Source organism: Nannobrachium achirus (assembly GCF_963921795.1).
Source record: "Nannobrachium achirus genome assembly, chromosome: 2".
Lineage (NCBI taxonomy): Eukaryota > Metazoa > Chordata > Actinopteri > Myctophiformes > Myctophidae > Nannobrachium > Nannobrachium achirus.
This window is the reverse complement of record NC_137811.1, coordinates 55570931-55582616: the sequence shown is the minus strand read 5'-3', so window position 1 is coordinate 55582616 and position 11686 is coordinate 55570931. Positions and strand designations below refer to the sequence as shown.

Here is an 11686-nt window from a genome sequence, read left to right as displayed (position 1 = left end):
ACAGGCTATGCTACACACACACGTTTTACTATGGCAAAACGCTGAGGAAAAAGGCTACAGACACACACAAAGCCACTCTATGGCGGTTTACCACGGCTCAAAAAGTAAAAGAAAAATCACATCCAGTGTGAAGCGAGCGGTGCTATTCAGTGTTGGGTAACGGCACAGATACGCTGGGACGTGGTGGGGTATGTCCTTTTTTAACATGTTTTCCCATTGTTTTTGACCGAACAAAGCCAGATGCTGGAGCTATAGCTCCTGTTCTAGGAGCACCGCTAAAATAAAAATAAAATAATAACAGTTAATAGAGATAATAACTGCTTTCATTGACCATGGGGCCTACAGTACTTTATTATCTCACATGGAGCTTGGATCAGGCTGAAACCAGCTGTTGCAGGAGAAACAAAGTGACCCTCTTAAAAAAATCACACTCGTGTGAACTGAGCGGTGGTGTGTGTGTGTGTGTGTGTGTGTGTGTGTGTGTGTGTGTGTGTGTGTGTGCCCCCTGTGTGTGTGTGTGTGTGTGTGTGTGTGTGTGTGTGTGTGCCCCCTGTGTGTGTGTGTGTGTGTTTGTGTGTGAGTGTGCCTGGCCTATGCCTGGCCTATCCTGAACAACAGCGCCCCTCCCTTAACATGTGTGGTCAGAAAAGGTTACTGCAGGCTACATACCCGGAGACAGACAGACAGACAGACAGACAAACAGACAGACAGACCCACACACACGGCCACGTATAGGAGCGTTGTGACCACCGCTCAAAAATCACACCCGTGTGAACTGAGCGGTGGTTTACCCACCAACCCCACCATATCTATGAATTCTATGTGTTCTAGATCTATGAATTCTGTCACCCCCCCCCCCCCCCCCTGGTGATACTCTGGACTTTGAAACTTTCCCAGAGCCGCCCGGCTGGGCTCCAGGCGACCAGCCCCACCGCTGGGCCCCGAGTACTCACCCTTAAGCACCCCTGGGCGGGCGCTATTGGCCTGCTGATGGCCTTCAGTGGGGGGAACTGGATTTATCCCGTCATTCATCCTTCTCTTTGCTTTCTTTCGTAATGTTTGCAGCTTCCTCGTAGCAAATCGAAGGAATCGCGGAATGTTGGATAACATTGTCTAGCTTAAAAAGGGCTGTTATTAGGAAATCAAAAGTCTTAGAAACTGACTGAATTGATTAAACATATACCCCTATAAATAGCCTATGATGTTGTGTTGTGACATGACCGAATGTCGTAAGCACATTGCCCAAATTTGGAAATTATGAGCAGCGAAAGATGCAATTAGCCTGCATTCCTTTCTCTGTTGAAATGTAGAAAACACGCACGCACGCACGCACGCACGCACGCACGCACACACACAAACACACACACACACACACACACACACACACACATTCCGTGGACATTAAAAAACAACCTAAAATGACCAGTTATCAAGCTAAAAATTATATAGTTCTAATAATCAAGTAAAACCCTTCATGAAATAGCCACAATTAATTGAAATTAGTGGTTAGAATAATCAAATAATCATTTTTGAGAATAAAAATCTAATATTAAATCTATTATTTTTTAATTTCTATTGTTTTTTTTGTTTTGTGTTTTTTGGGGGGCTTTTTATGCCTTTATTCGATAGGGCAGTAGACTGACAGGAAATAGGGAGAGAGATGGGGAATGACATGTGGCAAAGATCGTCCGGATCGGGAATCGAACCGGCGACGCCAGCAGGCATCATAGCCTAGTATATGGTACGCGCCTTGACCACCAGGCCAGCGGGCGCCCCAATTTCTATTGTTTTTAACCCTTTCCAAGCCACGGGGAGCCTCTTAATATTAAAACCGTTTTATACCGGACATCTGAGCACTCTCTGTCTTCTTCCAGACAGAGAGTTCTCACACATTGCAGTTGATGCAATGTGCTTCACCTGTGTGACATCCAAGATGCCGGATGGTCATTTTGTGTTGACAAAATGATTTTGTCACAAACACAACAAGAGAGATCATTATGCAACAGCTATGGCATTGGCAGCCATGCTTGACATGATGAGCTCCTTCCGCATGGAGGTCACTCAAGGTGACAGTCAGCAATGGTCCGCCACTTCCATTTCATATCAGCCCTTGGGCTGTTATCAGCTGTCACACTCCCAGTCCTTTTATCACTCTCCTAGTCTCCTCGTCCTCATCCATGGCAAAATAAAGGCTGCTCAGGTTATAAATACATTATGCACAAACAGAATGATCATTGCAATTGCTTAATATTTAGCTCACTCTCCAGACCAGGGGGGTCATGTTCTAGCCTTCCTGATAATGTGTAGCTTTGTTAAACAAGTTAAAAAAATAAGGCAAGTCCTGATGAAGATCTATTGAGATTGAAACGTTGACGAGCAATAAACTTTATGGAGCATAACCAGTGTGCAGACTCTATTTGTCCTTCATGATTCTGCTTGTCTAGCACCTGGGCCATGGATGTGCGTGCACTATTCTCTACAGACAAATAAGGCAAAACATACACGTTGGTGTAGCTGCTTAAACTAAAGACTGATTTATTTCGCTGTATGATGGTGTCGCTTGTTGCCCCCTCCAAAATAACTGATCTACAGGCATCAGCATTGTTAGCTTGTAGGTAGATCTGTACTTTTGGGCAAGCGACAGCCTTGTGTGAAGGAGTTGACTTGCTTTTCTGCTCTAAAGCAACAGTTGTTTAAACTGCTGTAGCCTAGATATTTTATCACTATTGAATGCATGCATAACGTAGGGTTTAATGTGGCAACTAGGGGATCTTAATAAGCCAAATCTAAGGTTATTAGCCTTGCTATTATTTAATAACTGTGTGCAAACCTGATGCAACATGCTGATGAAGATGGCCTCGGATAGAACAGAACGGTAGGGGTGTTTTTGAGGTAGCCTACCCACATTCACAACCTCCTCTGTGCCTGCACCATCTGTGCCAGGCAGCCGTGCCAGGCAGCCGTGCCAGTTTGTGATGTAACAGGTTTTCTAAACAGGATCGGCCTTGTTTGTTAAGACTGACACGTCAAGATGATGGCACTCAGTCACTGCACAGCTAGAGCAAAACTACGATTTTGATTCTCCCTTTTCATTCCACCTCCAGGGGGAAACGCTTGCGTGAGGCACAATGGGACCGTTCCAGGAATATGAGGTGTGTCTGATCTACATCTGCTGTTTGATAATATATGATTATTTTATGTCACTTAGTTATCTATCGATGGCAGTTTTAATGCAAGATTTAGCAACATGTGAAACAAAAATCTTGACAACTTTTTTTGCACAGACTTAAATTACAGTAGTAAAAGTATGGTATTGACAGATTTTTTTTCCCTTTTTTTTACAGGAGAAGAAGTCACCTGATAAAGGGAGCCCTCGCAGTCGCATACCGCGGTTGATTCTTCATCCATTCCGCCCCAAAGATAAAGGTTCACCGCTGTCTGATTCACCTGGCTCAGAAGAGGAAGAGAAAGACTGTGAGATGTCAGATCATTCCAAAAAGGCCGTCAGCACCAATAGCTATTGCTCTGGTAAGAACCCCTCATCCCCAAACTGCAAAATAGTTTATTGTGTTAGCATATATAGTATATAACGATCAGTAATAGGGGCTCCTAGTGACATCTCTAAAGAAGCCATAGGAACTACAACAACAAAGGCTAATATTGGGTCTCTCCTGACTTAAAGAGATACAGTTCAGAAATGTCTAGGGAAGATATAACATAACATTGCACACTTTTATAAATGTTAATAATAATATATCACAAAAATATTGCACAGCAAGTGTAATTGCGTAGAGCCAACTACTTTTATTTAAATCATCGATTGTTGTCTCTTATATACAATATGTACAGTATATTCAATTGCTTGTGGGATGTGGGGCATCTCCAATGAAAGATAGAGGCTGCTTGTTTAGAAATGATTGAATTCTCTAAATTCTAATTGAAGCAGCCATTAATAGTCAGGGGCCTTAAGGAGATAGAATGGTAATTTTGTGCTAATGAGTCTAAAAGCGCAAAAAATTGCGGCCCCACAAAACGACGATGACTCATTTAGTGATGAGTCATCACTTTTCACAGTTTTGTGGGGCCATTTTTAGCCCAATGAAAGTTTTTTGTGCAAAAGAAATGCTTGCAATGGATTCAGAATCATGACAAACCCCTTGTTAGACCCCCTCACTTGCTACTTAAAGCAGATCTATTTTTCCTCCTTTAGTATAGTGTATAGAAAGTCATGGGAGTCCAACTTTATTTGGCCGCTGTGGCGACCCCGAAGGTCGCCAACTCGGGCACCCTAGCTAAATCATTAGAGCATGCCCTGGGATACATCTGTGCAAAATGTGGCGCTTTTAGACTGATTAGCACGAGAAAAAAAACTAAGGCCCACGACTATAAGGTAAACAGAGGAGTGATTGGCATTGATCAACACTTGCAACCCCTGCTGACCACCTGCATTTTATGCAATTATGATGAGCCAATACAATATTACAGATTTTCCCCTTGGAGATTGTGATCATGCTCTCTTAGAGGTCAAATGAAACAAACATGATGATACAAACATTGTGCAGTGACAACAATTGAATAGACTGTCAAAATGATTGTTTATCTCTTAGATAACACTATAAACATGAACCTTGAGCTTTGACTGATTGTTCCCTGCCTGCCTGCATTCCTGCCTGCCTGTTCTTGGATATCACTGTCTGTGTGCCTGTCTACATAGATGACACCGGCTGCCCCACTAGTCAGTCTGTGTCCCCCTCCAAAACCCCGCCAGGCTCAGACAACACTCCACAGTCTCCGCACAGTCCCTTACTGCCCGAGCACAAGACCAAAGTGAAGAGGGTGAGAATGATGACAGAGTGGAATGCAGAACGCACAACACCAAGGCACAAGAGGGAGCAGAGATCCGCAATGAAGTCGAGAGCTAAAGGTGAATATGGATGGTGGGGTTTAAGTAAATCCATTAGATCTTTCAAATACGCGAAAATCTGTTTTCCAGAGTCGTCCCAGTTTTTGATTTGTTAGACGTGCACATCTCTCCCAAGTAATAAAACAATGTTTTTGTGTTTGAAATTGAAATATTGGTATTTTTGCTACATATGGCACAGATATGTGTTAATATTCTGGATTTCTTTACCCAATTATAGAATAGTAATTTGTGTCTTGCAGGCAGGATAATGCAGTACATGTTGTACAGTGCTCCCGGTGCTTTTGCATGCCAATAACTCCCTGCAGATCAAAGTACAAATTGACTGTGTATTTGTTAGTTGTGAGCAGCAGATTCCCAGACATGTTGAGCTCAGCACACACTGGTTGGGAAGCAGCTGCTTAGAAAATGAGAGAGCATAATGTCTTCATTGTTATTTAATGTACATTTGTGGCATATTGACACAATGTTTATCTCTGAATTGATTTACAATCCCAATTTTTAAGTGAAACTAAATCCACAAATTAGTATAAAGCGGTTGATCACTGGTAAAAATCAAAACAAAACAAAAACCTCATGATGATTGTAAGCCGATTGGTTGATGAAAAGGTTCGGGGCGTAACCAATTAGGCTGATTAGCTGGAGGTTATTTTTCTGTTTGTGCGCATATACCATCATTTCAGTCACAGAGTACTTGAGGATCAGTCACCTTTACACTGTTCTTTTTCACAATCACTAGTGAGCACAACACTATGGTTTTATTTAATGGCAAGAGGTGCTTCTCAGGTATTGCTATCATCGTTACTTGCAGTGCTGTGGCATAGTGTTCTGTGATAACCCACACCTGGAATTTGAGTGCTGATATTCAGGTCCTGGTTCTTATTTCTGTGTTGGGGATGCTATTTGAATGTCATGTTGTTTGGTTTGTGTTTTTTACTTATTCAGAATTGATGTGAGTTAAGTAGTTAACCTTTCTCTCTGCAAATATTTATATTTTCTATGGGACTGTTGTCTGTATTGATATTATTTTATCTTTATGTGGGAGGGGATAATAGTGAATGCCCATCAGACAAGCGTCATAACAGTTCTGTTGGATGAAACTCTGCTTTCTACAGCTTTGCCCTTCTGCAGGGAGAAATGATTCAGGTTATGTAGCTGATTTGGGACAGGTTTCCGTACCTCTGATTTTCACAAACATAGAATTCTGAGAAGGCTGCTCTAGAGGCCTTGTAGCTGCAACTTGCAACTCAAGATCTTTTTCCCTATCTTGAATCTAGAGTTGCAACGCCAACCATTGACGGCCCATACATCCACACAGAAAAGTGCTATGATTGTATTAAGCAACACTGCAGCTGTATGGAAAGATTGATTGATTCAATCTGTGAAGTGTTTTGTTTCATAAAAGTCCACATAGACCTGTTATGAGCTAGTTTCTGTCAACAAATTATGCAGGTGATTTTTCCAAGTGTTTGGAAGTTTGTTGGAAAACACTCAGCAGTCTTGTGTACCACCTGTTTCTAAATTGCACCTAATGCAGCAGGGAAGTTGCATTATTGAAACGCAAAGTTCAACACTAAACAGAATTTATTCACAGAAAGTAGCTAAACTAACACTTTGCAAATGGAGGATAATTCAATCTTTCCGTACAGCAGCAATGTTGGTGAGTTACACAATCAGATAGGACTTTTCTGTTTGGATGTATGGGCTGTCAATAGCTGGTGTTGCAACTCTAGATTCAACATATCTAAACAAATCTAGAGTTGCAATTTGCGGCTAGGGGCCTTGATGGTTTTGAACATCATATAAAACTTGCTTGGAATTGTGGAGTTTAAATGAACATGCATGGAAAAAGAATGTTGCTCACAAATGCCTAATATTTGTGAGTGTAAAATATAGGCCTGTACTTGTGTATAGGGATGGAGCTCGAATGTATACCCCGTATCAATAAGCTTTGGGCTTGGCTTATCAAGCTTGTTGTCGAGCATAGTGGCCCATGACGTCATGTATAAACGAGACAAGAGGCGTTCAAGAAATAGTTACAGTACCATTCATAATATAAAGCCATTTAACACTTATTGCTCACTAATGAATGATTGTTTTAATGATATTTGTTACTTTTGTCAATTGTCATCTTCATAAATGGTGGTCAGCCACAACCCAGTCACAACAACTAAAGATACCAGTTCTGTTCAGAATTTGTCATCTCACATATTTCCACAATATTAGAAAACTCAGAGCTCAATGAGCTCGATAAAAGCCTGGCTCAATAAGCAGGATCGATAAGGTGCTCATTATCGATACAAATTAACAAGCTTCATGATGGGATTTTCAGCTATGTAACACACCGGCTCATCCATTTGCAGGTAGCGAGGCAGATTTCAGCTCTTCCAGCAGCTCTGGCAGCCTAAAGACCAGGGAGAGCCTTGCATCCATGTCTACAGGGAAGAAGAATCCATCACGCATCAGGTATGGGACAGCTTTATTTTTAAACTTTGCTGTATAACATTTTCTTCATTCCTAACATTTGGACTAAGCTAGGCATTCAGTAGAGATGTAAATAAACAATTATGTGCTTTTACTCACATTGGTATCAACGTTGATATTTTGTTAATGCTTCATTCCTTCCTACCAAGCCGTGGTGCCTACACCAGACCCGTCCCAGTGTTCAAGCCACCAGGGAGTCCAAAACCCAACCGTGATGGAGCGCTCTACGCCCCCTACAGAACCCCTCCCAGAACGCCCCCCTCAACAAACAGCAGCAGTAACTCCAGCCCTACCTCTAGGTACGCGAGCCTGTCTACCTCAATTTGGAATATGAATTGAAAATGACAATTTTGAAGAATTAACTTGTTTCTTGTTACCTCTACATTGCCATAATTTCTCTGCTTTATACATCTAGATTCTATACATTTGGCATTGGTGCATACCACCAGAATAAACAGTTTTGAGCAGTGGATATATGATTGTCTTGTACAAGATTGTGTTGCAGAAAGGACTATTGAGGTTATGATGAAACAAATGTCCTTGGGTGACCTTAATGAACTTATTATTGGGGTGTGTTAAGGGGGCTATGAATATTTCATCATTGTCTTGTTAGGCTAGCCAGCATCTTGGCATTGACCTTTTTTCTTTTTGTCCAGATGCTGTGATGGCACAGCAGTCTTATCTTGTTGCTCAGTGACAGCATATTTTTTAATAATGGCCTTTCTATGACAGCTGAGCCCTACTTGGGACTTTTTTTTAAATGGTAGCTTAATCTATCCTCTGTATAAACGGTTAAAAAGATGAATGCACCATCATGCCTGCATCATCGTCATCCCCTCCATTTCCATCCCTCAGTCGGCTCTCTTGGCTTGCCTCAGTGTCATGTGACATCCTTGTTCTCTCTCTGCTGGGTGTTTCTATTTCTGGCTGGGATGCAGCGCACTCGCATCACAGTATTACATTCCCAGGTTGCTAGGATATTGTGATGACTATGAATCCTGCATGTATTGGAGTGGCTTGCTTTGCATATCAACCAATCCCACAAACTCATGTTTGAGACATGGGGATTATCCTTTTATCCATGCTCTTTGAGCAAGATGAAACGCTAACTGGGCTTTACCAAACATGTATCATGTCTAGATTTTGTGAAATAATCAGATGCTGTTTGTTCCTTTTATTCCTAAGGTGATTGCTTTTCTGGCTGACTCTACTAGCATTTAACATGAGACAGCGTTTAAATAACCCAGTGTTGGGGGTTATTTTGCCTCTAGTCTGCAAGCCAATAATCCTGTGTCAGACAGAAATCCGGGCCTCAGCAAGCGTCTGCCCTCACAGCACACTACTAGCCAGACTAAACAAAGTAATGAAGTGCTGCCTTTAGGGATGGATTTCAGTTTTGTTGTTTCTGTCAAAGTGGCAACCTGGGTACTGCAAGCTGCACTTTCTTGAGTTTGGATCTTCATTTTGAATAATCTCTCTTCCAAGCAGAAGGGTGAGCCGCTACCACTCCTGCGGAGACAACCATGGTATCAGACCCCCAAACCCTGAACAGTACCTCACCCCCCTGCAGCAGAAGGAGGTGGCTATCAGACATCTGAAGATCAAACTGATGGAGTCTGAGAACAGAGCTCATGACAGGTTGGTTAATATTCAGTCCCAGTGCTTTTAATCACTTCATGGAGATTTGTGTAGTGGCTTTAGATAAAAATGCAGCGTGATGTCACAATGTATTTCCACTGATACAATAGCAACCCAATTTAAACCATTTTGTTCATAACCTGTTTGATGGCCGGCTACACCAGGCTCGTGGTGTACACCACAGGCCTTTTAAATGGGACTGTCTATTTTTGTGTGTATTTGGGCTTGCGTACGTTAGGCACACACGTGCTTTGAAAAGCCTGGTGTAATCCGTCCGTAAGGCCAACTTTTGTCTTTGGGAGTATATTTTAAAGCCCTCGTTCTTTCTCCACAGGGAGGCTGAGATTGAAGAGCTGAAATTGCAGTTGGGCAGGATGAGGGAGGACTGGATAGAGGAAGAGTGCCACCGCGTTGAGGCACAGCTGTCCCTGAAGGAGGCGCGTAAGGAGATCAAACAGCTGCGCCAGGTGGTGGAGACCATGAAGAGCAGTCTGATGGAGAAGGACAAGGGCATCCAGAAGTATTTCATCGACATAAACATCCAAAACAGAAAGCTGGAGTCTCTGCTGCAGAGCATGGAGCTATCCCAGAGTGGCTCAGCCTCAAACCTCCACGACGAGCCCACAGAGGAATTTAACTGCGACTCCCCAGAAACGTCTCCTGATGGTGGGGCGAAGAGCAAGATGGTAGGGGAGGAGGAAGGAGGCATGGGGCTTGGAGACCAGGCTGCAGAGGCGATGGCAGACAGTGGGCTACTGGTGAATGATGAGATGGCCAACAGAGCAGATATTCTGGAGCAGGTCTTCATGTCCACGGCAGTGGATTTTGGTCAGGACTCCGGCAGTAACCTGAGACAATTGCCTGGGCCTGGGGTGTCCGCTCTGCTAGAAGAGGATGTGGAGAAGTCCAACACTCGCCTACCCCCACCAAATCCCATTTGTTCCACCTTCACCACCTGCCCCAGCCCACCACATCCCAGCTTCGTTGATCAGAGTGTGCAGGCTGACGTGGTGTCAATGTCGCCACTAGATCTCCAGGCTCTGCTCCTCCAGCTGCTGAAGCTCAATGGGGGAATGATGGGGGATGCAGCACTCCCAGGCCCCAACAGTGTCCTAGGACTCCCAGACCTGCAGGCCCCTGTCCTGAGTTCCACCCACACCGCTGTTCGTCTGGATGACTCAACCCCTACCTTGTCTGTCCTGCCCAGCCTGGCCCCCCCAAAGTGCCCTGATACTTCGACTGATTCAGGAATGACTGATTCAGGGATGTGCTGCTCGGAGCCTGCAGAGAGCCACAGGTTCATGGAAGAGCTGGACTTCACCGTTGGTGAGGAGCAGTCTTGGGTCAAGGAGCAGCCTTGCGTGCCGCCTGCAATGGGGGTGGTCAGCAAGCGTCACTGGAGCAACAGTTTTCTGGTTGATCTGGTTGCGGTGGCAGCGCCCGTGTTGCCTACAGTGGCATGGCTGTACTCCCGGCATGGTGTGGATGGAAGTGCGCCTGTGTACAACATCGCTGCTTTGATCAGGGGTTGTTGCGTCATGGGATTACACTCTCTTCGCCACGTCACTCGCAGGCCATATGTGTAACGGCCACCAACCCGCATGAACACACCTGTCCTTCAACTAAAAGCACTTCAGCGTCTGCTTATGAGTATTTGTATTTTTTGTTTTCTACACTTGAGCATATCAATGCAGTTATTTTGGATTCCTGTTATTTTGCACTGTGCCAAGTTAAGGCAACAATGGTTATTTGAAAGGGATAATGTATTAAAGGTATTTATTTTCATGATTTATTTGTGTGTATGCAGTATACTGGTCATCTGGGTAGATGGTTAAGTGGTATCACTGTGCTGTCAGTAGCGCTCCCTGTTTTGGTGTGTTTTTCCTGAAAGTGAGTTTGAGTTGTACTGTAGGTTAAAGATGGAATGTTGAGTTTATGGTATTTCAAGACTTCAAATGTTTCATGTGGTGTTCAAAAACAAACTTATTAATTAATATTCTCAACCAAAGCTTCAATGTATTCTTTTCATGTCATGTTTTTGTGAAGATTTTTCTCCCTGGGAGTAGAGCTCTTGACAGTATTTACAATCACCCTTTGTATAGCAAGTATAACACTGTTGCTTCTAAAATATGTGCCTGAGCTATGTGCAATACTGGTGGTTTACATTGTATATTTATTAAAGCATGATAATCCCACCTGTTTTTGTCTCCATAAATCTCAAATGTATTTTAAAATACTATAAAATAGCAAGTTGCAGGAGTTCAAATGGCATAAAATCACTAGTGTGGTACATGTTTTCTTCCTTCACATAAGTTCATATGAATTATTAAGGAAAATGTCTTCAGTCAGGCTGAGCCCAATGCAATGCACATTTTTTCCATAACAGTGCTTGTTATGTAAAGGCTTTCTCAGGCAAGTGTTTTCAAATCTCTTGGGCTATAGTGATGACAATGTTGCTGCATTAGAATCTACTTTACTAAGAACACACTTTACTTTAAATGGATTTACTGAGAACGCCCTGGGTCTTTAAAATGGATTTCCAGACCCTGAGACAAATGGGTTCATTGCTAGTCTAGAGCAGCAGTATTGAGCAATCATGCACTTGGTATGATCACTGAGTATTGACCATATTCACATGGTGAT

The 11686-nt window shown here is 43.1% G+C and overlaps 1 protein-coding gene across 1 annotated transcript; it reads left to right on the top strand.

Annotated features, from left to right (window-relative positions):
- Positions 1 to 3128: 3128 nt before the first annotated feature.
- On the top strand, positions 3129 to 11090 carry sybu (syntabulin (syntaxin-interacting); the record flags this gene model as incomplete). Its single annotated transcript, XM_080742727.1, has 7 exons — positions 3129 to 3152; positions 3345 to 3528; positions 4715 to 4924; positions 7285 to 7387; positions 7555 to 7704; positions 8894 to 9043; positions 9378 to 11090. The coding sequence occupies 7 exons, from the start codon at positions 3129 to 3131 to the stop codon at positions 10627 to 10629; spliced, it is 2073 nt and encodes a 690-aa protein (XP_080598853.1). The 3' UTR covers positions 10630 to 11090.
- Between the last annotated feature and the right edge of the window lie 596 nt (positions 11091 to 11686).